Source organism: Notechis scutatus, chromosome 3 (assembly GCF_049901735.1).
Source record: "Notechis scutatus isolate UNSWTSFEM ecotype Mainland chromosome 3, rNotScu1.2, whole genome shotgun sequence".
NCBI lineage: Eukaryota > Metazoa > Chordata > Lepidosauria > Squamata > Elapidae > Notechis > Notechis scutatus.
Genome location: NC_142011.1, coordinates 52,708,691 through 52,734,706, shown reverse-complemented (window position 1 = coordinate 52,734,706; position 26,016 = coordinate 52,708,691). Strand labels below are relative to the sequence as shown.

Sequence of the window (26,016 nt, the reverse complement as noted above, 5' to 3'; positions counted from 1 at the left end):
CAGCCCCTCAAATATTGGAAGACCGCTATCATGTCTCCCCTGGTCCTTCTCTTCACTAGATTAACCATGCCCAGTTCCTGTAACCGTTCTTCATATGCCTTAGTCTCCAATCCCCTAATCATCCCGGTTGCTCTTCTCTGTACTCTTTCTAGAGTCTCAACATCTTTTTTATAATGTGGTGACCAGCTTCCCCATGGTCATGTGATCAAAATTGAGACACTTGGCAACTGACTCCTATTTTTGATGGCGGGAGAGTCCGGGGGTCATGTGGTCCCCTTTTGCAACCTTCTGTCAAGTAAAGTCAATGGAGAAGCCAGCTTCACTTATTAACTGTGTTACTAATTTAACAACTGCAGTGATTCACTTAGCAATGGTGGCAAGAAAAGTCATAAAATGGGGCAAAACTCACTTAACAAATGAGCAACAAATTTTGTGCTCAATTGTCGAGGACTAGCTGCATGAAAAAGAAGGGAGGGAGGGAGGGAAGGAAGGAAGGAAGAAAGGAAGGAAGGTTTGTTTTAGAGTTCACCAGAAAATCAAAATCCATCAAATCCAGTACCTGTCAATAGTGGTGTTCCCCAAGGCAGTGTTCTAGGACCAACTCTCTTCATACTCTACATAAACGACCTCTGTGATCATATTAAGAGCAATTGCGTTCTCTTCTCTGATGATGTAAAGCTGTTCAATACCACAGACAATACTGCTACCCTACAAAAAGATCTTGACTATGTATCAGAGTGGTCAAACAAATGGCAACTTCAAATCTCAACAAATAAATGCTCTGTCTTACATATTGGCAAAAAAAATCAGAAAATAAAATACAAGCTGAATAGTCAAGATCTTGTTGATGACTCAAGCTCTGTAAAGGACCTTGGAATACTCACCTCTAATGATCTAAGTGCTAGAGCCCACTGCAACTACATAGCCAAAAAGGCATTAAGAGTTGTTAACCTAATCCTACGTAGCTTTTCTCTGGTAATATCACACTACTAACCAGAGCATACAAAACATTTGCTAGACCAATACTCGAATACAGTTCATCAGTCTGGAACCCACACTACGTATCTGATATTAGCACAATTGAGAAAGTCCAGAAATATTTCACAAGAAGAGTTCTCCACTCCTCTACTCGTTGTAGAATACCTTATGCCACCAGACTTGAAATTCTAGAACTTGAAAACCTTGAATTACGCCGTCTTCGGTCTGACTTAAGCATGGTATATAAAATCATACATTGCAATGTCCTACCTGTCAATGAATACTTCAGCTTCAACCATAACAACACAAGAGCACACAATAGATACAAACTCAAAGTAAACCGCACCAAACTTGATTGCAGGAAATACGACTTCAGCAATAGAGTGGTCAATGTCTGGAATACTCTACCCGACTCTGTAGTTTCTTCCCCAAACCCCAAAAACTTTAACCTTAGACTGTCTACTATTGACCTCACCCCTTTCCTAAGAGGTCTGTAGGGCGCGTGCATAAAGCGCACCAACGTGCCTACCGTCCCTGTCCTATTGTTTCTCTTATTCTTTTATTTTTCTTATATGTACCCATTTCATGTATTCACAACTATGTATACATTTATACTTATTATCTTGTAAACAATTGGCAAATCAAATAAATAAATAAAAAAAAAAAAAATTCTCCTTTACTAAAATGTTCTTCAGCCTTTCAACAGTTCTGTTTTGAAAACTTTTCAAAGCCATTCCTTATTAAATGTTCTGCTCTACAAATTCAGTTAATAACAATGATGGAGTCCAAAGACTGCATGGTTACCGTGATAGTGAGTGGGAGAGAAGAGATATTAAGGAAAAATGCTGCCCCTGCCTCTACTGATTGTACATAAATGATTCAGGAGCAAAAAATGTACAAACTCCACACTGTCAACTAGCTTGTATGAATATTTAATAATGCAAAATATAGCTGGGGTGATCAGGCAGATTTGCCAAATCTGTGATGGAGTTTGATAAATATGGATGAATCTTTCTTTTTTCCCCATCAACCCATTTCCCATCCCCCCACCTCCAATACCCAAAGTGGATTTCTCTTCCAGATACAGTCAGAAAATTGCATGCAGAGAAGTCTCAATGCAGGGATGTGACAGTGGTGTTGGAAATAAAGGCTTAGATTTGTTAGGCACTAGGGAACCTTGGAATAAGCTGAACCAGCACAAATGGGACAAGTGCCATTTGAACTACAGTGAGACAAGAAAGTAGTAGAGTGATTTTCAAACGGATTTTGGAGAGTGTGTGTGTACAGGACAAAACAGTATGACACAGTAAATCCATCATGTGCAGCTGCCCTTCCATTTGTTTATGTTACTACGAAGTATGCAGGGGCTCACTTCTGTTTGAGATTTGCACAAATAGAAAGAGATTTCAGCCTTCCTATTTTACAACTGCAATCCCTCTATTAAAATAAAATTTAAAAACCCATGTTCAATTGATGCCAATGGAGAAAGAATGGTTTATTTTTTTTAAAAAAAAAAATCAGCTCCAGAGAGAAACTACAAAACAAATGGGTGGATGGACAGACTGCACCTCCCACTCCATATGCTATTAGGACTGAGCCCCCAAATTCTTGCAGCATTAAAAACAAGCAAACAGATGGGCAGCTACATGCTATATATTTGATTTATGTAAGAATTCAGCAGAACCTCATTTAGGGTGTGATTTTTCTGAAGACTAATAATGGGGATATTTCAAGGCTTGAATTGCAAACAAACAGAACTTGACATTGAGTATACAGACAGAATAAAATAGCAACCATTTAAAGGGACGTTAAAATTGTACTGCAACATTTCTAAAGAGCTCTAGATCTAGAAAAAAAAACATCTATTTTTATGAAGGATAAAGTCGGATCTCTCCTGAGTTGAACTCAATTCTCGATGACATCACAGACACAAACACACAACAATCTTGGCAATAATATGCAGATGACTTGACAATGCTTTCTTCTTGGATTCATTTGGATTTTCCGGTCTACCCCACAGCATTGTCATAATGACAAAAAGTGACACCTGTATAATAAATGGTCTTAGAGCATAAATACTACCATTATGTATTTGCATCCCTTTGTTGGGCATAAGAGTCACTGCTTTGGGATGGATGGCCATATAAATGTTGTTGTTGTTAGTTGCAAAGGCATGTCCAACCCATCGGGACCCCACGGACAATGTTCCTCCAAGCCTTCCCGTCCTTTACCATCCTCCAGAGTCTATTTAAGTCATATAAATAAATATGTTATGGGGCAATATCAGGACCCAATTGCATTTCATGTTTTTCCCCTCCTCCGGATAGTTTCTGGCCTAGAGGCCTAGAATTTCCTGCTTATTTCTCATCCAGGTACTATTTGGGTCCAAATCTACTTTACTTTTCAAAACCTGCCAAACTAAGAGCTGTCTTCTTCATCCTGATGCCCTGCTGTGTTAGCATTGCAAAAGATCTTGAAAAGATTTGGTTGGGAAATGTTTCTTCATGAGGGGTCCTTGTTGCTCCCTGAGCTTGGTTGTTTTCTTGCAAACGTTTCATTACCCAAACTAGGTATTATCATCAATACTAATGATGTTACCTAGTTTGGGTAATGAAACAACTGCAAGAAAACAACCAAGCTCAGAGAGCAGCAAGGACCCCCTCATTTCAACCTTGAGCTAAAAATATTCTCCTTTATTGGTAAAACATATGGGCATCAAAGGCTTCACAAAGTTTCCTAAATGTTCCATATAATCTCAATTAATAGAAATGTTCAGCTTAAAAAAGTATACTTGTATATTATTCCTGTAACTTCTCTGATTAAAAATCAAAGAGGGCATGAAATGATAAAACAAACAAAAGAAAATGAAGTTAGATAAAATATAAAAATGGAATTATTAACCTGACTCAAAAGGTATCGGTGAAATTCCTAGACAGAATAAGTAATTATGCCTTAGAAGAGTTACCCATGGAAGTGCCTGTGGTCAGGTAACTGGATTTGACAAAAAGCTTAAAGAAAATAAGAGGACTAAAATTAAGTTGAAGCAGAGAGGTAGTTTCAACAAGAAGCAGTTTAAAACTGTGATAATACAAACTATTTTCACAAAAGGGAAAGATGGCTAATAGAAAAAGTGACAGGGATTAATAAGTGTAAGACAATGCCAACATAACTGATGAGCACAGTCAAGTTAAATCTGAAGGATGATACCATTTCCCTTAAAAATAAACCTTATCCAATTAAAGAAAAAAAAAACCGGAAAAGCCAATTTAAGTCAGGTATAAAACAAGTAAAACAAAACACAAAATGTTCAGCTACAAGGGAGACTCTAAGAAGGATTGAGAGGCCAGGCGGGTCGTTAGATAAGGTTACCTAGGATGGTTTACTGCAGGATGGAGAGATTGCAGAGAAGCTATTAAGGCTTCATGACAGGTGTGGGATAGAGATTCATTCACTCCTCCTAAACCATTTTTTGAGGCAGAGTTTTTGAAGAACTAAGTCAAAAAGAAGTGATTACAGATGATGGACAGAACTACAGCCAACTGTTGAAAACCAGGTATGTGCAGACAAATTACATTTTTCAAATCATTTTAACAGCAATAATAATATATTCACAAAGATTGGACAAGTTCCAAATTCAAGGAACCAACCATCTAAGTCAGGTGTAGAATGTTAGCACCCACCCCTCTCCTAGAAGAGTGAAACATTCTAGGAAATATTAAAAAGATAGAATATTATACCTTTATGGATGAGAAAAGGAGAAACATGTTCTTGGAAAGCGGCCCCCACCTTTGTTAATAGCCCCAGAAAGACAAAAGACATCTTATCTACAATACAAAAGACCTTCAGCTCCAGGGTAATGTGATTAAGACATGGTTCTCAGGACATTATAGGATTAGTCCCTCTATCCATCTCACCACATGGCACCTGGGAAGATTACATCAAGATTCAACCAAGCTTGGGACTCAAGACAACCTACAAAGTTACCTCTGCATGGCCCCATGGCAGTCTGACAAACAATCAGGATACATTTCTTGCCACAGGAACAGGAAGCAAGTTCAAAACCCAACAGAGGGTATAAATCTCTCTCCCTCTCTCTACCATGTGCTCTTTTTTTGCCCTGAACTTCAATGTGGTCCTGTCCACTATTAAAACCATCCTTCGAAGCAGCCTTCATGTTTCCAGTGTCTTTCTTCACACTTGGAACTGAACCCAGATGGATATTTCTTCCAACACAGGGATGTCAAACTCAGGGGCCAGATCCAGCCCGCGAGGTACTTAGATCTGGCCTGCAGGTCACCATGGAAACAACAAAGGACCGGCCCACAATGCCTCTTCCAGTGAAAACAGAGCTTGTGAGGGCTGCATGCAGCCCTCCCGAGTTCCGTTTTCGCTGGCAGATAGTTGCAGGAGGCCGTTGCAACCAAAAACAGAGCTCGGGAGCCCATTTTCGCTGTCAGAGAGCTTGGGGCCACCACGATGAGTGATGTCATGCTGGCCATGCCCACCCTGGCCCCTCAAGGTCAAACACAACTCTGATGCGGCCCTCAATGAAATCGAGTTTGACACCCCTGATCTAAGTAGTAACACAAAGGGACAAATGAGGAGGTGGGGAATAGAAACAGAAGTTACTCTGTATATAATAATGTGATAATGTATAACAGAACAACAGAGTTGGAACGGACTTTGGAAGTCTCATAGTCCAACCCCTCACTTGAGCAGGAAACTCTATACCATTTCAGACAAACGGCTGTCCAATGTCTTCTTTAAAAATCTCCAGTGTTGGAGCACCCAGAACAAGCCCATTCCACTAATTAATTGTTCTAATGGTCAGGAAATTTCTCCTTAGTTCTAGATTGGCGATGTGTTGTCATGTCAATTTCAAATCAAAAATATGCTTTATTTCAATTATGCACATTTAGGTTTAGCAAAAAAATATAGCATTGGAGGTCCCCAAATGTTTCTTACACACTGAAGCATTCAGCAATGCCATTCAGTTGTGCATTTTCCAACCCATGCCATTGTATGCAACTATATAATATGGAGGAAGAAAATCCATTTCAGCAGGGGCTTCCATGTTCAATGGCAGTTCTGTGTCAAATAAGATCCCCCAAATACTTTCTACAAATAGCACAGGAGTACGGAATATGACAATATTGAGAAAATCTGTACCTGGTGGTATGTATTTCAAACAGCTATTGCAGGCACAGGAGCTGTTTGGCAACAGGTCTTGGCAACCCAAATGCCCAATGCAATGCATGAGTCAGCAGTGCAAGCCTGTTGGCCGCCAGCACTCCCCCCCCCAAGAAACGCTATTGATTCTCCTCCAGCTATAGCACTTAGTACATCTTTCAGAAGATAATTTCTGGAATTCCAGCTCCCCACACGCTTGTTTTGTGTAAACTGCAGCAAGTTTCACTTACTCTGTAGTCTACCAGCTGTTTCTGGTCTGAGCAATCAGATGGGGAGATATTCAGCTTCAGTGCTTCTAACTGGCACTTCCTTTCTCTCCTTTTCTTCTTCCTTAGTTCAATCCTGATTGTAATGGCTAATTCCAGTTTAGGCTTATTTTAAAACAGTGTTTGCCAACCTGGCATTCTCCAAAAAGGACTGAATTACAAATCCCATTTTCCCCAGTCCTTGGTTTCTGACCCTGCTAGCTAGAGGTGATAGAACTTGTAGTCCAATGCACCTAGAACATGGATGTCAAACTAGCCGCGTCAATGATGTTTCGTGATGGTTTTTCCCTCTGCAGAGCTGGGGTGGGCATGGCTTACATGTTATGCATCCAGCCTGCGGGCTGCCAGTTTGACACCCTTGGCCTAGAACAAATGATGCTATTCTGGATATAGCCCCACCCAATGTTTACTTGAAAAGGAAAGGAGCCCAACGTTTCTTCTTCGTCACACTTATGGTATACCATAATGTAAAAAGCAACATGACATAACATAACACAGTGTAATGTAACATCACACATCATATCACACCACACCACACTACACAACATGCCACAACTATAAATGAAATTGTGTGAAGATGCTGTTATCAGTATACACTGAGCTATAAAGAGTAGTGAAAGTATTGGACTAGGAATCCAAAGATCCAGAACTTCATTCAGATGTTAAGCTTGCTAGGTGATTATGGGATATTCACTGTCATTCCGTTTAATATTTCACAGAAGGAGGTAGAAACTACTTATATAAGCTTCATCTCCTTGGCAGGATATGAATAGTGATAATAATCTTAGTTTGTATTAAAACCATAATAGTGCCACTACCCCAATTCCCCAGATTTCTAAGGATTTGGTTTTCTGCAGCTTTACCATATTATACTTTACATTCAGCTCTAAATTTCAATAGTGCTTCTAGCTACTTAAATAGGATACAATGGCAAGTTGCCTTCAAACCAAGCACAACACTAGGCGATTTCATGGACACATCATCCATGTAATTTTCTTGGCAGCGACAGAGAAGACCATCCCTTGCCGCCTTCTGGAGTGCTCTTCATATTCCCAGGCTATCGCATGGCCCTTGTATTTCTTGGGAGTACCCCATCCACGTATTAACCAAGCTTGACTCTGCTTCAGTTCTAATTCTACAAAAGGTTGACCAGATGCTTACACTTGTTGAGGAAAAAACCAAGATACACCTCCTAAGAAATTTCCCAGACAGAATCAGCATGTTTTTTTAAAATTTGTGAATTTGAGGCAGATAGACAACTTTCGTTTTAGGAATGCCTCCCCTCCATCTGTAAAATCAGACAGGGTGGCTGAATCTAAAAGTGCACGGAGATAAAAACATATCCACAAACTCGGTTGTTAGGGAACCACTGTGTGGGGGTGGATGGTTGCTGTAGTCCTCCTTCAGTGGGCTTCCCATAGATAATTGATTCACTTCTATGGAACAGTCTAATTGTGACTTTTTCTTCTTGGACTATCCATTCATTCCCCTCCCTTCTCTCCATCTATGGCTTCCTTCCTCCCTCTCTCTTTCAGTTGCTTCTTCTCTCCCTCCCTCCTGTTTCTACGCTCTGTTTGCTCCTGTCTGGATCATGCCCAGTATTTTCTAGTTGAACCACAGACAACTACAATGATCTAATACATATCGATTTTACAGAAGACAATGTTGAAAAAGCACTACGCAATCTAAAACCATCTCTATCTATTGGACCGGACGGAATATGTGCCTACTTCTTAAAAAGCTATCTACTGGCATAGCCGAGAGGGCATCTAAAATACAGATGGTCCTTGCTTAATGACCACTCATTCAATTCAGCAACCGTTCAGACTTGCCAAGATGCTGAACAAATGGTACTTATGGGTAGTCTTTGGAGTTCCAGCTGTTGCCATATTTCTGTGGCCATGGAATTATGGTCCAGGTGCTTGACCCCGACTCACAATTACGATGTTGCAGTGTCTCATGGTTATGTAGCTGTCATTCGTGACCTTCTTTGCCAGCGTCCAACAAGCAAAATCAATGGGGAAGCTGGAAGGAGGCTACAAATGGTGATCATATGACATCCTCACTTAATGACCCTGAGTGATTCACTTACTGATGGCAACTAGGACTTCTGGAATTTCCAATGCTAAATGGCTCAGTCATGTGGCATCTCATTTTACAATCATGTTGCTTAGTGACAGCAATTCTAATCCCCTTTGCCCCTGTTAACTGAAGACTACTTATAGAAGAAAAAAACTTCTTCAAGCACAAAAACCTTCTCCTTGGTATCTATCTGGGCGTGTCCAAGTCATTTTCTTGGCAATAGGATTCCCTATTTCCTACTTTGCTTAGCTTTTGGAAGATCAATCTGGGGAAATGGAACCTCTGTTTATTCACAATGTACCTCAAACTATGCTGAGGAGTAACTCCAAGTCGAGATAGGTGCCCCTCCCAGAGAAGTAGGTCATTCATTTCTAGGCCAGGGAACATCTGAGAAAGCTTGGTCTCCCCTTGGTCTCTCTCCCTCTTTCTACATAAAAAGGGCAAAAGAGTCATCTCTGTTTTCCCGCCAGACTTTCTGAGATTTGCCTGAGGAATTTCTGAGATCTGCACTTAATACATATCCAGTTCCTAGTGGCACACATGAAGATTCTTGCAGGAATTTATTTATTTATTAGATGTTTTTATCCTACCTTTTTATTTGATAAGTAACTCAAGGTATTGAACGTACCCCTCCCTCCCTCTATTTTCCCCACAATAGCAATCCTGTAAGGTGGGTTGAGAGAGACTAACTGGCCCAAAGTCACCTGGGCAGCATTCAGTCCGAAGGTGGGATTAGAACTCACTGTCTCCTGGCTTCTAGCCTTAGGTGTGATTTAGACTTCTGTGCCAATGTACGTCAGGGAATGTATTCTTCTGGTATTTGTCCATGGCTAGTATTACTACATGTAGGACCTTACACCTGTTGTGGGCCTGGATAACCACTTACTCTTTGCTGTCATCTAGTAGTCGCCCCAAATTTTGTAGCGCATATCTGGGACAATCCAGACAATCTGTAGCACAAATCTGGGACAATTAAGTCCGTCTCTAAACAAATTTGTTTCTTCACTGTATAAAGCACACATAACGTATTTCCGTCTACCTGCGATACACAATTTTCTGCCCTTCTTTGGCTATTTGCTGGGTGGGATGAAAGAAGTCAGGGCAGGTTACTTACCGTGACTGTTTTTATCCGTCCCAGTTGCCTAGTACAACTCCAGCCAGAATGATTGATTAATAAAGTGCATTGCTCTCCTTCATCACAGGGCTCCATCCCACACCACTGTTTATTAACAATGATCTGGGCTGCCGGACACCAGCAGGGAAGTCAAAGAAGAAGGAAACATTGAAGGTGAGAAAGGGAAAGAAAAGAGAGGAAAGAAAATTAGGCACACATTTAACAGAATTGTCGATAAAACATGAGACTTAAAGCCTTGACATTTATTTTACAGTGCAAACCTCCAGTTGAGCCAAACTGAGATGTCTAGGAATTGTAGTCTGAAAACATTTGGATGACCTCAAATTTGGGGAAGCTCTCATCCTTCCAAATGAGACTCTCTGGTCCCTGCCCCCCCACAACCACTCCACTTCTGGGAAGGGATTTCCTAGGATGGAGCTAGAACAAACAGAGAGTTAAGACTGCAGGGCTCTAAGCACCACTGTCCAGAACAGAATGGATTCATGCTAGATCCCTTGGGATTCTGCTGTGGATTTTTTTTTTGTTTACCATTGAGAAAAATATTTCAAAAGAGACGCCAACTGTACTGAGAAAAAAACCAGAAGCTGTGAAATGGGAAAAATAGCAGTGTGGAGGAGCACCGTAAAGGGTTAAATGCAGAGCTGCAGAACAGGGATTACGTCTATGGTTCTTTCTGCTGCAACTCCTTCAAATATGAGATAACTACCACCTGTGGGCTCAGAATAGCCTTACGTTCACCATACATATTCACCCACTCAGAGGCCCTGTATATTTCCTCCTCCCCCCCCCCCCACATAGCAACATTAGGGAGCATGTTACTGTTGCACAACCACAGCACGTAGCAACACAAGATAACAGATGACTGTATCCCAAAACCTCAGGAAAGCATCCTGCAAGGCCTGGAAAAGAGCTTTTTGCCACCACATATTCAAGTCAGTAATACTGGCTACCCACCAGCAGCGAGCAACTTTTGATCTCTCCAGGGCTACATCCTCCAGGAGTAAAAAAAAATGTGGGGAAGAGGGTCTGTGTGCCAATAGCTGATGAAGCCAAAGCAAGCAGACTTAAGTGAGATTGGCTCATTCTTTCACTGCTTCTTTTATCACTGACGAGTGAAAGAGGGCAGAGTAGATGTTTTTGGTCCAAAGTCGGGGTTGCCAAAGGCTTTGGAAATTAAGCTGCAAGAGACTTGATAGTAAGTCAAGAGCCACATGTGGCTTTAGCAGCTCAGGTTGTTGGCTTTTGAGTTAGGCAGTGGCTGGGTTTTCTGCAATTACATGTATTTCTTTAATGCTCCACAACACATTGATTCAGAAGAAGCAGAGTTCTGCTTGTTTAGGAAGGAAGGAGGGAGAAAGTGCTCTGCAGCTCTCTGAAAAAAATGTTTCCTGGGAATTCTCCAGATTAGTCAGAGGGGAAATGGAGGAGACCTCAGGGGAAAGGGGACCAAACCAAGACGGCCTTTCTATCAGAAATGGGAGCCCTTCCACTCATGGAAAAGCTACTGGAAATCACAATCCAGCTGCTCCGTTCAACTATTATGGTCATAGTCATAGCACAGAATCTATACTCTTTCACAAAGCCACATTCACACCCGCACAATCTTGTTTGGGCATCCAAAAATAGGGAGAACTGTGTGAGAACTACCAGTAAGAGCCACCCCCTTTGACCTCACTCAAGAGGAGGTTGTCCTGCTGAAGATTTCCACAGATAAAACAGAGAGATCTGCAGGGGGAACCCTTTATGGGTATGCTTGCAAATACACTGCTGTCCACACACAGAAACCCTAATTCTTGCTCACATGGGACACACAGAGATTTCCCCGTGCCCAACAACCCCAGATATCATGAGGCTGGAGGCTCCTATTCTGAACACCTTGGTAGTGTTTCAAAGGTCAGTAGTCCCCCTTCAGATGAACACCAACCCCTAAACAGGCATCAGTGAACTATCTACAATGATGGACTGATCAAAAAGAAGTTGTGATGTATCTCCTCAGTGGGAAAGAGAGGTCTTTCAACTAGAATGTAAAGTAGCTCTGCAACAAGCAAAAATCTCATGAATGAATATGCCAGTTGATCTTCTTGAATTGCAATGTAATTCCAGAAAAAAAATCTGTACATTTTTGCATGCATTAGTCTGGGGCTTTGTTGTTAAATCTCGTTAAACACTTCCTGATTTCTTTTTTTAACAGAATGATCTAATAACACAAACAGAAATCTGTCTCTGCCAACACCAATTTGTCTATTGTTGGACAAATAGTAACCATTATAAATGACTAAGGGCAATCATTTAGTTCCAAACATGTCCAAACACTGACAAAGAAGCAGTTTTTATGGGTCCATTTTAGTAAGTGCCTTGATCAAATCCAAAGGCTGGGTACCAACTCTTCAAAAGGTCACAGAAGACAAATGCCTCATCTCTTGTGTTGATTAGTGATGACAAAACAACCCCAAACCCAGTTTTGTTTTGTTTTGTTTCCCCTTGAGTTACACTAACAAAACTCAACTTTTAATTTCTGGGAACGCCCCTAGCTTTAGCTCAAAATGAGGTCTCCAGAATGGAAAAGCCATCACTGATGCTATTAAGTTGCTCTCATAGACCTTCATGGGTCCCTGCAATGTGTCTCAGCCATTTGTATCAAATTGCTGGTCCTCGTGGGCCAGATTGATGGGTCTTTGGTGCAATTAAACAAGAGTGAAGGCAGCCTTACTTTCTTACCATCTACACAGGCAGGTTTTGCTTTCGTTGTTCCAGCAACTTGTCCTCTTCGACAGGCACACCGTGCTGTCTGTCGGGCAATCATCCTTTTGGGATGGCTCATATCTCTATCCAGGGCTGTGATCTCACATGTCCCTACCTCGAGCTCCTTTCCTGTTGAGATAGAAGACAGATTTAATCCCTTCACACACAAAGATGCAGGAAAATAATGCAGCCTATTTACTGGAAAAGGAAGTCAGGAGCTTGGACCCTGGATCCTAAGCTAAAGAGAGTCCCTGTGGTGGCAACAGCTCTAATTTATACAGGTGCCCCAGAAAAAGATGGCAGGCAACCAATTCAATTGAGTAAAAGTTTTCTAATCTTACAGATGGGAGTCCAACAAAATCAGTTTTGCAGACATGATGAGCAAGTACACTAATCGACTATACAAAACTGTATCAACATCTTCTATATAACTTCTGCTAAAGGATGACATTGTGTACGTTCATACAAATTCACAGAACCTCCCCTAGGTGTAGAATTCGGCTCCTTCTCATGTAACACATTGGTATCCAGGTATGCCTACAAATAATTCTTGCAATATCACCAACAGAATTGCTGTGCTGTATTTCTTTTATTGGCTGGGAGGATATGATTATTTCTAAGGTGCTGGGGGGTTTTGTATGCTCCCACACTGAGAAAAGTGAGCCCATTCAAGCTTGGCTTGCTGGCTAACTAACCTAATAAACTCTCCAACCTAGCCAAACAAGAGGAAATTCCAAAGCCATTAATCTGCACTACCGTGTTATGATCCATGTTGCAAGCTTTATTTATATATATATTAAGATCATGTCTTTTGTCTTCCTTTACAAGGCCAAGGCAACATAGATACTTCCTCTTCCAATTTTATCCTCATTAAAAAAAAGTCTAGAATGATAGTTGCCATATTAGAATTTAAGTATTTCAATCTTAGTTTAATACCCTAGTTATAATATCATCTTTTGATATGAGAAAATACTGAAGCATTTTTCACCTCTTGTCTTAGAACCACAGAGTTTGAATTTTAAAGAAACATTAGTTTACCATCATTGCACAACTCACATTCTGGTTCAGCCTTCATAAATCCAAGTTATGGTTTGTTTAACCACAGCTTGCCAAATAACAAAAAAAAAAAAAAAGGTTGTATTCACACAACTAATTAAATCATATGTTTTGCAAACAGTTATACCAAAACCAAACAAACATTTTTGCAATTCAGTGTGATATGAGAAATGGACTACTAGATCCTCAGTTAGAGAACCACTTTCAGTCATATTGACACTGTTTTTTTCTTTCTTTCTTTTACCCCGCCAAAGGAAATCCATGATAGAACTGGGCAATGGCAAAGCTTCCTTTGTGTTAATATTCATATTTTCCATATTGGTTTCTTGCTTGTATAACAGGTTGGCCAGATATTGCTCCTTATATTATTGACTCCCTAGACCCGTCTTCTTGATTAAAGAAGAAGAAAAATCACATGGATTTGTTCAACAACTGTAGACATTATTGCTAATGGCCTGCTATTAACTGCTGTTTAGGCACAAACACTCCTTCCTACAAAGGTTACACAACTTGTTTAATAATCTATTGTGGACTATAACTTTTTTGATAATCTGTGTGAATTCGTGCCATATTTTGGCATGCTCTAAATATAAAATATTTGAAATACTCTTGTTAGGGATATACACCCTAGCAGAATGTGTAACGGTAGTCAGGCAGGCAGGCAGATATGTGAGATAAATGTTGTTGTAGTTTACACTCAGTAAAACAGATACACTGTGCCAGTTAAATAGTTTTTTTATTCCAGTAAGATTGTTAGCATAGTCAAACAGTCCATATATCATACACTTAGTTCAGTCCGTCCGGGGATTATCCATTAGCAAAGTCCAGTGTTGAAAAAGAGGTCAGTAAACTTACAATTAATCAGTCCAGTAATATATCTCTTTTTGCAGTAGAGATATGAAGAAAATCAAACCTCTTTTCTTCGTTCAGCAATAGCAGGGAAAAAACGCAGTTATCACCATCAATCCATCATTGTCAGCAATCCAGTAAAAGCCAGCAAACAGTGAGCTCTCTTGCTCCCTCTTATGGTGATTTTACAACCGCACCCAAAATACATGGTCTGCATTTAAAGTGACACACACAATCATAGTCTATATATATTATTTTACCCAAGCTAAGTTAGGTAACCATGTTATCCCTAACAACTCTCATACTATATTTATACCCTGCCCTTTTAAATAGGTTCAACCCCCTTATCTGTTTCCTTGCTTCCCCTATTTAGGTGAGTAGCAACAGTTTCTCATTTCTTCAGTTCTTCTTCTTCAGTGGCATTTGAATAAAGAAAACATACGCAATCACTTCGATTTATACAGGCATATACGGCAGCCTCTTCATATTTTTTTGAATTGTAATATGCACATTCAATGTCTGGCTTGCTTCTTCTCCTAGAACGAGTTATTTGTTATCTGAATAAGTATATCAGAGAGGCCGAGACATTTCTATTAGAACTACATTTGCTGGATGTGATTTACCCTGCTACCTCTTCTTTTATTATTTTTGCTGCTTGTGATGACTTAGGTCCTGAAAGTCTCCAGCTGTGCTGTGCCACTGGTATCATAAAGGAATATATTCATCACGTCTTGGACTTTCCTATGCAACAAGGAACCCTGCCCCCTCCAGCATCAACCTGTTGAACTACCTGCCTGCATTATTCTTGCGAGGGAATTTCTGTAATCCAACCTTGCAAAGAGAACGAAGGGATGGATATGTGGTGAACCTCAATTGCATGTAATTGTGCAGTGAAGCCTGTGCTCAGTGGCTTTAGCCCATCAGGCCCTAGTGCTCTTCTTGCAAAAGCCTTCAAAAACCTGATTTTAAAGAGCTATATGTGAAGGGTGAATTGGATTTGGGTGCTATCTACTAATTTGCAGGGCATACAAAACCTTTGTTAGACCAATACTTGAATATAGCTCATCTGTCTGGAATCCGCACTGTATATCGGACATTAATACAATTGAGTGAGTCCAAAAGTATTTCACGAGAAGAGTACTACACTCCTCTGCTCGCAACAGAATGCCCTATATCACCAGGTTTGAAATTTTAGGCTTGGACAACCTTGAACTACACCACCTATAGTTAGACTTAAGCGTAGTACACAAACTTATCTGCTACAATGTCCTACCAGTCAATGGCTACTTCAGTCTACTTCTACCAGTCTACCTCAGCTTCAACTGCAACAATACAAGAGCACAAAACAGATTACAAACTCAATGTAAACCGCTCCAAACTTGATTGCAGAAAGTACGACTTCAGCAACAGAGTGGTCAATGCCTGGAATGCACTACCTCACTCTGTTGTTACATCCTCTAACCCCTACTCCTTTAACCTCAAACTATCCACTATTGACCTCACCCCATTCCTAAGAGGTCTGTAAGGGGTGTGCATAAGTGCACAATCATGCCTACTGTCCCTGTCCTATTGTCCCCATTTATTCGTACCTATTACCTGTATTCTTACTAATGTTTATACTTATACCTATTATCTTATAAGTGATTGACAAATCAAATAAATAAATAAAATAAAATATAGTGACAGCATACAATGTTTTCTCTATATCTTTCTAGTTTTGTGTCTGAAGTCAGACACACTGGCCATTTGGGTCAGGGGAGAGGAATCTTTTAAGGGCAAAGCAATGTGTTGGGGGCTATACAGGTAGAGGAATGTTCAGTTTGGGATGATAACAGAGTGCGGGGCTAAGAACTTCACCCTGATGATCCTCATGCATTTTCTCTCTTGTGTAATTTATTTCCCTTGCTGTGCGCAACAGGCAAGGGTCACCCTCCAGGCAGTGTTGACTGGAGAATTTTTAATTCTGCTCTTCATCACATTCTCTTTCTTCCAGCTGATAACTGCTTAGCTGGATCATGGGCAAAAACAGGTGGTGCTACTTCCTGGGGCTTTATAGTCCATTTCAAGAGCCACTTTGACCTCGGTACAGCTTGCCAACTTCAAGTTTCCAAATTACAATTTAACTTATGATGACCAGATCTTTAATGATCTTTACAACAAGAACCAGGAATAGGAAGACATTCCCCTTCCTCCAGATGGTTTAGACGGGACAGGAATGCTGAAAAAAATTGTATCTGTACATAGCAGTTGCTCACTGTGAGTTTTTAAAGAAGTGCTATAAAATGCCCAGTTTATGGATCAAAGCTGTGAGTGTCTTACATATCATTCAAGAAATGAAAAATAAAACCCTCACTGTTCATGATGTGCCCATGTTCTAAGGGCCTGAGATATATTTGTATAGTGCCACAGATTGGAAAGAGCTACTCTGCAAAAGCTTAGCAAGAAAACATAACCAGTTGGCTACTTTCTTCAACAAGAACAGCGTTGAAACCAAAGTTGGAAGAAAGCTGCAAACATTCTAGTTCAGTGGTGGAGATGTGCCAATAGTCATTCTATCTTCAATTCTTGGTCTCTATAGGCTGGGTTGAGAAAACATTGATGTCCCAAAGCCTTAAGGAACCACAGCCAGTCAATACCAAAAATCATGGGTCTGGTTTCAATATTCCTACAAAATACTGAAGAGAAAAAGTATAAACTGTTCTTCTCAGTGTTTTTATTTTAAAAAAAACTATGCAGCAGTTTATTTCTGGGCTGTGTACAAGCACTCAGTTGAGTGGTTTTTTTTTTTCCAATACCATTTTCCACAATGCTTGTGCAGACACTTCAAGGAACGCTCCCCAATTCAAGTTCACTAAAGGCCATGGAACAGTATCTAAAGAAAAATGCATTTGTAATTATATCTTTCTACCTACTTCTTGCCTATAAGTAGATGTTTTAGAAGATATGTACCCTTTGAAACAATTCAGAAAGCAGAGGGGGATGAAGGGCAAATCAAAATGAATGCAGAATTAAGAACTGAGAACCAATGGAAAAATTTGAAAAATATTGATTAAAAAATGTAAATGCTTCCATTCCTTTAATTGACTATCTAAAGAATGAACAAAGTACAATACGTTACTAGTTTTAACTGATGACCACCAGATTTGGGCTGTAATGTTCAGAATGACCTCTAGAAGGCAGCAAAGAGATACATTGAGCTGTAACTCTTTTCTGCCATCATCTGGATATTTGCAGCCAAGATACACTACTCCCAAACCACATGAAGCAAACATCTTCCACCACCTGATATCCTTCAGACGTGTTAGTCTACAACGTCTACCATATGCTATTTTTTTTAAATGACGGCAGCTATAGTTCAATATTGTTAAGAGTACTGTATCAGATTGAAACAGGCAGACTTAACAGATTAACAATTCTTGTAAACATGAGATAAGTTTAAGTAAAATCAAATCAATGGATAATTTGCAATCATGTTTTTGATTTGCAATGATTTAATCAACAGAAGCTCAAACAGAGCCAGTTTGGTGTAGTGGTTAAGACACTGGGTTAGCGATTGGGAGTTCCACTCCAACTGCACAAAGCCAACTGGGTGACTTTAGGCCAGTCACTTTTCTCAACCCCAGGTAGGAGGCAATAGCAATCCATTTCCAAAACCTTGCCAAGAAAACTGCAAGAACTTTTCCAGGTAGTCACCAGGAGTTCAGTGACTTGAAGGCACACACATACCCAAACCTGTGTTACCCCTAAATTAAGTCACAAGCATCCATAGTTATGGCCTTTCAGATGCTGACTTGTATATAAACATCCTCCCAATGTGTGGCTCACAGAGCCCAGAAGATATCATGCTCTGCCTGTCTGCTGAACGATCATTTTGCAATTTGCTTGGCCTCGCCAATATTATGCTCCTGGGCTCTGGTTGGTCTATGCCCCAAGATAGTAGTAAAAAGATAAAGCACATCCTTACAAAACTGAAGTCTTTCCTCTGCTGCATCTGATCTAATCAAGCCAGAGCATTGGAACAGGCTAGACACTTCATGTGGGCCCAACTTGTATAATTCCAATGATAATTTGTTTCTCATTTAGAACAGACATTAAAATTTTGCCTGTCTGCAGTTCATGTCTTGTACCTGCAGGGTCATAAAGTGTCCTCAAAAGTAGTTAGCAGTTTTGGTCTCGGAACGCCCCACAAATCTAATAAAGGAGTAACAACAGTGGTCTACTTTGCAAAGGCTGAAGAAGGGAAGGACATGTTTTCTGACAAATAATATTTTTGGAACTCAGTAATTTTTCTGATCTCTGCTAGGATTTGTTTTTTGGTAAGTGATCGATCTCTCCCTCTACCATATCTATCATACCTCTCCCATTTTTCAAATTATCAAGGTAATCAACAGCTTCCAATACTTTCACCTGCTGAATTTTGTATCACCATGGCTAATTCTCATCATCTTAGCTCTGGAACAATCATGATACCTTTCAAATATTTTGACAAAAGTCAGACAGTCAAACAGAGGTTTGCATCTGTATATATTTACAGATTTAATTCAAATATTTCTCCTCCGTGTTAGTATAATTTCTACTTTTGCTTAATATTAAAGGCTTAATTTATACATGATTATATTACATTAACATGAAATATCTACATAGACTCTTATGTAGAACAAAAGTGCCAGGCCTTTTTTTTTTTTTTTGCATAGTACAAATTTATGTACATTTCACATTTTACTAAAAATCTGAATCTGAAGTCAATGTACATTTCTTAATGCAATTAAAGCAAACTTAAGATTTTATTTAAAAATCTGCCAAATTTCAAACTCTGAACTTATTCAAATTGATAAAAACAAGGGATGATTGCCACAGTGGTTATAGTACAGGTGAGATACAAAAAGGTGTTGCATTTAACTGGATAAAATGTTAAAATTTAAGAGAAAGTTGATCAGAACCCCCTGCAGGAGAGGAGAAACAATTGGAACCAAGGTAGAGAATTTCTGTGGAATCTTAATGGCTAAATTAGCTTTTAATTAAGCAAACCTAGAGGCCAAACCGTAACAAAGTAACTCATTAAGGTGCTGCAGTATTATAATAAATGTGTGGTGCTCTTTAGAATGCCATAAGGCTGTCTGTTGTTAAAACATCATCTCTATTGGTTTAAAAAAAAAAGGCTATTACTAAATTTTAAAAAAATAACAGCATCTATGCTCAAATTATTAGGCTTTTCTTAACAACCAGCATTAGTATATCCACATATTCATTATCTATATATCCACGAGACAGTAAATGTCACAGATTTAAAATGTTTGGCTTTGCAGAGTGGTGGGGCTATGTTGTTATTGAACAAGCTTAAGTGTAATATTGACTTTTCCCTGCCACAAAACCATAGCAATGAAGTGCAAGTAATTTGCACCTTGGCTGCTTTGCAGATTGCCCAGTGAAGGAAGCTATACAGCAAACAGCCTTGTGACTTATAAGTGATTTAGGGTTCTGGCAAGGTGGCAAGCAAGTTGGCACTGCCTTGAATCTTGCATGCCCGAGGCTAGCTTTGAACTCATAACTATGGTTTGATTGGATAAGCTCTCATTCTTTGAATCATTGCATAAATATTTAGCTACAGTTGTTAAATTGTGATATAATTAATGGATCAACATGGATTTGCAAATCTCCTGCATCCTTGTTTGCAAGAGGCCCCCGTTTCTGGGCTCTCAATGGGACATTTATGCCGACAGCAATCTTTATAGGTTTCTGGGGAAGTAAACATCAGCTCAAGATTGCTTCTGCAGTTGCTGGGGCTGGCCAGACTGTTACACAGTGTAGAGCTGGGAGAAAGAAAAAGGGAAGCCCAGGAACAATTCAGTTGCTTAATAGGGCTTGTGCTTGCTCTCCAATGGGATTTTTCTTCTTTCTGCCCCCTCATACATACATATAAGAAATAAAAAAAATAGAAAAGCTGCTTATTATTACATTCCTAACTTGTTCTGATAATCTGGTCCATTCCCCATAACGTCATGTATGCTAGAAATTCTCTGCAGCCAGTTACTAGACAAAGGCCAAATCAGAGGACTGTATGCTTTATACTGGCTTTCTCCAACTCAGTGACCTCCAACCCTGGCCATTTGTAGTTGGAGTGGATGAATCTTACTGTTTAAGAGCAACTGGAGGACACCAAGTTAGGGTGAAGTATGTCAGTCTGTTGTGAAAAAAAGAGTAAAGACTGAGAGATGAAGACTTTGTCAGAGAGAGAGAGAAAAAAGCCTTCTCCACATATTAATGGGATACATGCACAGGGGTGTTTTAAACTAGACACTTTAAGCTTAATAGTAAACCTGTCATGCCCTTTGGTAGAGTTGGACTCTGAGGGAGAGGAAGAACAGCGACAGGGAGTAGAGGTGTGGCTCCACAGGTTGTGAAGGAGGCTGGGGAAGTCAGAGGAAGAACCAGGCCCATCCCCTATGCATCCTAGGACACACAGGGAGGAACAGAGAAGGCAACAACTCGGCTTATGAGAGAGGAAGCGGCCATGATCCTCCTCATTGGTTGCAGCTGGAGAGACTAGTATATAAGAGAGGTGATTACAACACAGCGTTGCCAGGAGCAAAGTGTGTTTTATTTTGGGCTGAAGTTATCTTGGTTGGCGTCCTTCCAACAGACTGTGCCTTGTTATCTCCTTGAATTTGGTAATTACTTATCCTGGTCCATTGTGGAAATTTCGTCATTGCAGTTAGTTAGGTTTTTTTTATTTCACTTCTATCTGCTCATTAAGTTCGGACTGTATTGCTTTCTTTTGAAGACTATTTTTGAGTACTTTTTATCTTCAACTGAGAATTATTGAATAGTGGGGCCGAGTTGGACATTTATTTATGTTTTGGATTTTGTTACGTTTATTACTCCGGGTCATCACAAAGCCCTTTGTTTATTTCACCCTTCCCCAATCTGGCTCTCCTGGATGGGTTCAGATTTCAAGGGCCAAGAATTCTATCCAGATTGTGCTGGCTAAGAATTCTGGGAAGTGTCATCTCAGCGCATCCAGAGGGCCAGGTTACAAAAGACTGGACTACCCTACTGTGAAATAGAATTCAAATTTATAACATTGAATCTCATATTAAATCTCATACACTGACTTGGAGGGAGTTATATTTGCACTGTAGTAACAAGTAGAGATATTGATAAAATCATAATTTCAAACTTACAATTTCAAACTAGTAACCAGAATTAGACCCTTACCTTGGAATGTAAGAAACTACCTTATGCCAGCTTAGATTATTGTTCATCACATGAACAATTGTTGCTATTAATTAATAGCAGCTTACCAGGCAGAGATGTTTCCCCAGTCATTTCTCACTATTTGAGCCAAGTCTACTTTGACCCTACAAGCGAAATATCAATGGAGATGGGATTCATGATTTAACAGGTTAGCAGGACCTGGGGTCATGGAACCTTACATCACAATTTTCAACTGCACAGAGATGTCTTTTGGCAAAAATAAAATAAAAATACCATGGTTCAGGCCATGCTGAATTTGAAACAGAAAGAAAGTAGGAGTCAGAAAGAGAAATTGGCACCTCTCAAAGCCAAAACAATGAGAAAGCCATTTGGCTAGACAGATTTTTTTTTTTTTACTTATGTCTGCCTGTCTGCTATGATAGTAAAGCCTCGTCTAATTTTTAAGATTTCTAATTTGCAGATTCCCAAACTCCTGGCCACATCACCCACAAACCAACGCTGTTCAGAGTACACCCTTCCATAGACACTGAGCCTTGATCAAGCACAAGTAAGGTCTGTGAGGATAACCTTTATTTCTGTGGGAGCTTAAGCATCAAGAGATTCAAACTGCAAAGTTTGTCTAAATGTCAAGGGATTCAAAAGAGCCTGAAGAGAAACCCACTTTTTTTACATTTCTACAGCATCATACATATAAATATGGTAGCCTGCAATGTTATAAACAATAAAAGCATTGTGAATTTACTGCAACCATGATGGCAGGAAAATTAGTCTGATTCAGGGAAAATGCAAATCCACAAGTCTAGATTAGGCATGCCTCATCTTGGCCTTCAATCATAGGAGCTTTCCCCTTCGTGTTCCTTGAAAGTTTCCCTTTTTATGATTGTGTATTTGATTGCGCTATTTTTGTTTTTTCAAAGCTAGAATGGTTATTTTCATCTCTCCCTTATTGCTTATTGGTCCTTCGAGTTCAAAGCCTTTCCAGATCTAAAATGTATGTTCCTTAGATCTTCTGCCAGGTCACAGATAAGCTGAGTCCATCAGTATTTAGTTGGAAGCCCCAATATCTACTGTCATTATTCTTTTCATCCTAATACCAATACAAAAAACCTGTGGGAAAATAAATTATTTATTTTCCTTTGAAATTTAAATTGTAAAATGGCCCAGCAAAAGGTCTGGGATCACTTGAACTGTCGCTCCTTAACTCCCTAAAGCAACTTTGAATGCAACTGAATGTCATTGGCCAAAGCAACCCATGCAGTTTTTCAGTTGCTTTGGCTCATCTTAGAATCTGTATTTTTTGTTTTGATTTGGTGAACATGAGGCCTTAATGGTTGCCCAAGCTGTTCCACTTAAGATAGTCCTAATGCCATAGTGCCAAACAAAGTGTTAATATTGTAGCTAGTTTGTATTAGCTGAATTTTATTTTCTATCCTTCTTTACTTCTGCTGCCTTGGTAAAATATCATATCCCTGACATTTTGCCTGGGGTGGGAGCTAAATACGACTTCTGTCTTCTCAGAGTCAAGTCCTATTGCTATTAAATATACACAGTGCCTTTGTAAGGAATGGGATGATATTTGGCCCCAAGAAAGAGAACAGATCCATAAAACCTATAGCCATATATGATCTTCACTCTTGAAAATCACTCTTGATTTTTAAATGTAAAAGGCCCCAATGTGTAGACTTATTAGTTATACTTTAAGGGTGCCTATCCTCTGGTAGGCAAACTGTGCCTGACTCAGGGGGGAGGGAGAGAGTGTGCTCCATGATAAGATCCTAGCCTCATCCTGAGCACTTCCAAGTGAAGCTTTCTGTGCAGGCCTTGGAGGGAAAACAGGTGGGAAAGCTCATTTCTGCAAAGGCACAGGACAGAATCATGACAGGTGCTGCATGAAACAGCTCTGAACTTACCTTCCTTGGGCAGATGGCAGTACAAGAGCCAGAAGAAGAGGAGACAGCCAAGTATAGCAATTATCCTGGTAGACAGCTCTCTCCAACCGGCCAGCATTCTTATAGAGGTTTCCCCAGATGGGCCACCAGCAGGGGCCAAAGGAGGATGCGCCCCACTACAAAGTTCAGCCTTTTTCTAAATCCAGCTGTAAGAGGGTGTCTGTCTGGCACAGAGGAGATTCTGCCGTGGCTGGAGCACAGCCGCATTCCCTTTCAGGCAGAGCAAAGCTGTAGGCAGCAGCATTAGGCTTTCCAGAGAGAATGTGCAGGTCCAACTGCAACTTCCTAGAGTGCCCGGCTGAGTTATTTAGGATCGGGCGCTTCTCGCTCTACAACCCAGGGGTACCAGAAGTCTAATTTCTTTAACAAGGCAGAGGCTCCCTCCTTTTAACATCTTATCCTCAACATCAAGCTCCGCCCTCGCTGTAGCCGAGAAGCGGGTTCGGAAATCCCGATTTGCACCAGTTAATTGCTTTAAAAGTAACCGTCGGGGGTTGCAGCTTTGGAGGGACCCCGCCCCTTTCCTTGGGACCAGCCAAAGTCCCGGCCGTGCGCAGTTCGGTTCTTGACTTGTTCTGTATCTTTTCAACAACCGCAGACGCCGTTTGTGCTGCTGCTGCTGTTCCCCTTCGCCGTCTGGCGCGGTTTGCCAGGCGCAGTCTTCGACACCACGGTCTCCCCCGCAAGAGCCCACCCGAGAGCTCGAGTCCCCGCCTGCGCCGCCTCTGCTGCCTGCTCGTCCGGCCTTCCTCGGCCGCAGGGGAAAGCTTTCATCCTCGGCTGCGGGGGAAGCCTGGCGGGGGGGAGGGCAGAGGAGCGGAGCCTGCCAGCAACAAGCTCCGACCCCTGCACCCTTTGGGCCACACACACACACACACACACAGAGGATCTCTCGAGCGCTCTCGGCCGCGCGAGTCGCCTCGCGTCGCGCCTCCGACTCTCCGGCTACCTGTGGCAAGCTCTTCTCCTCTTGGATCCGACCGGGCTCCCTGCAACAAACAGCGACCTGCCGGGGTGGAGAGAGAATTTCTTCGATTCCGGTTTTTTATCTGGGAGGAAGGCGAAGTATAGGGGTGCGTGCGTGCTAAATAGAGAGGCTGGGAAGTGTCAGAAGCTCAAACGGGGGGAGGGGGGGCTGACGGCCCCCTTCCCCTCAGAAACAGAGTCTCGCCCCTCCCTCCGACACTTTCGGGCTCTCCGCAGCGAGAGAAGCTTGGCCCCGTTCTCTGCGACTGAGAAGCCCCCCGTTCCTTCCCCAACCAAAGCCGCTGCGGCGACTCGATTCCGAACTGTAAGAAAGACACGGGAGGAGCAGGGAGCAATTCCGGCTGAAGCGTTGGCAGCTGCCTTAGTTTAGCGCTCCCCTCGGAGGCGTCTGGCCAGCTTCGCGCCTCTGCAAGGGTGCCAGCGGGATCCCTGCTCGAAGCGGCCCCGCGCTATCGCTGCAGCTTCCCCACCACCACCACCACCACCCGGCGGGTGCAGGGTATCTTCTCCTCCAGATCGCGCCGAGGAAAGATCCGGGGAAAGTTTCTGGCTCGCTCGCTCTTTGCCCGCGAGCGGCTCTTTCTCCCCACTCGGCGCTCCGAAGAAGCAGCAGCGCCGGCCTCTCCCGGTCCGCCGCCGGTCGGCTCCCCAGACGGAGAGACCCCCTGTTCTGAATTCTCCTTGGCGGACTGTCTCCCTCCGCTTAACTCTTGCCGCGCTGCAGCCTGCCGGCCGCCCGATCCGCTCGGAGCTGCTGGTCTGCTGCCGCATTCCCTGCCCGCCCGCTTTTCCTTTGGCTGGAAGAGTCCTGCTAGGAGTGGGCTTCGCGTCCTCCTCCTCCTCCTCCTCCCCTAGCAAAGGTGAAAGCCGCAGGGCATGGGTGGGCCGAGTAATGCAGCATTCCGGGCTTGGTGGTTCAGCCTGGCAGCGGAAGAGCCCGGAAGGAGCAGCACGCCTCTTGCTGGGGGTTGGCTGAGGAGTCAGTTTTTCACGCCGGACCTCCTTGGTGTGGCTGAAGGACGGCGCGTCAACTGCGGGGTTGCGCGCCGGCGCGCGCGTGTTTATGTGGAGGGGAAGCTCGGCTGGATAAAGCGCAAGAGGCACTTCTGTGGGACAGGGACGGCGGCCTCCGTGAGGTGGCTGCCCAAGCCGAAGCTAGGCGCCCACACAGGCAGCGAAGAGCAGCTCCGTGGAAAGCTGTGGCGCGCGGGGGCGGGTCGGGCAAAGGGTCCGGACGGAACGCGCCTGCTCCGGGCCCGTGCTGCTTGCCTGGAGCCTGTGGGGTGGGGGCGATGTTTCCTACTGGAGCCGGGGTGCGAACGGTGGCTTTTAGGGACCTCCCCCGAAGGAGGGTGCTTTCCTACGCAAAAGGGGTTTTCCCCCCCTCCACATTCCTTTCTCGGGTCGCCTGGGACGCCCCTTCTAGTCTTCCCCCCCTCCCCCAACCTGATATGCCCTCCAGACGCGACCCCTGCCGATCGAGCCAGCCAGCAGAGGCTCTGCACCGCGGCTGGGGGACGGTGGGAGCTGCAGTTTTATTTATTTTAATTTTATGTCTTTATTTCTG

At 42.1% G+C, this 26,016-nt stretch overlaps 1 protein-coding gene across 2 annotated transcripts in view; it reads right to left on the bottom strand.

The window, feature by feature from the left end:
* Positions 1-25,470, bottom strand: part of LOC113419024 (chemokine-like protein TAFA-5) — a 29,495-nt gene extending 4,025 nt beyond the window's left edge. The window contains exons 1-3 of one of the 2 annotated variants that reach the window (XM_026678219.2): positions 23,424-25,388; positions 12,370-12,522; positions 9,631-9,758 (exon numbers count right to left, since the gene is read on the bottom strand). In XM_026678219.2, coding sequence (XP_026534004.1) covers positions 9,631-9,758; positions 12,370-12,522; positions 23,424-23,520 — 378 coding nt within the window. In that variant the 5' untranslated portion in view covers positions 23,521-25,388. Of the gene's footprint in view, positions 1-9,630; positions 9,759-12,369; positions 12,523-23,423 lie in introns of both variants that reach the window. The other variant, XM_087959900.1, reaches the window with a different exon arrangement.
* Between the last annotated feature and the right edge of the window lie 546 nt (positions 25,471-26,016).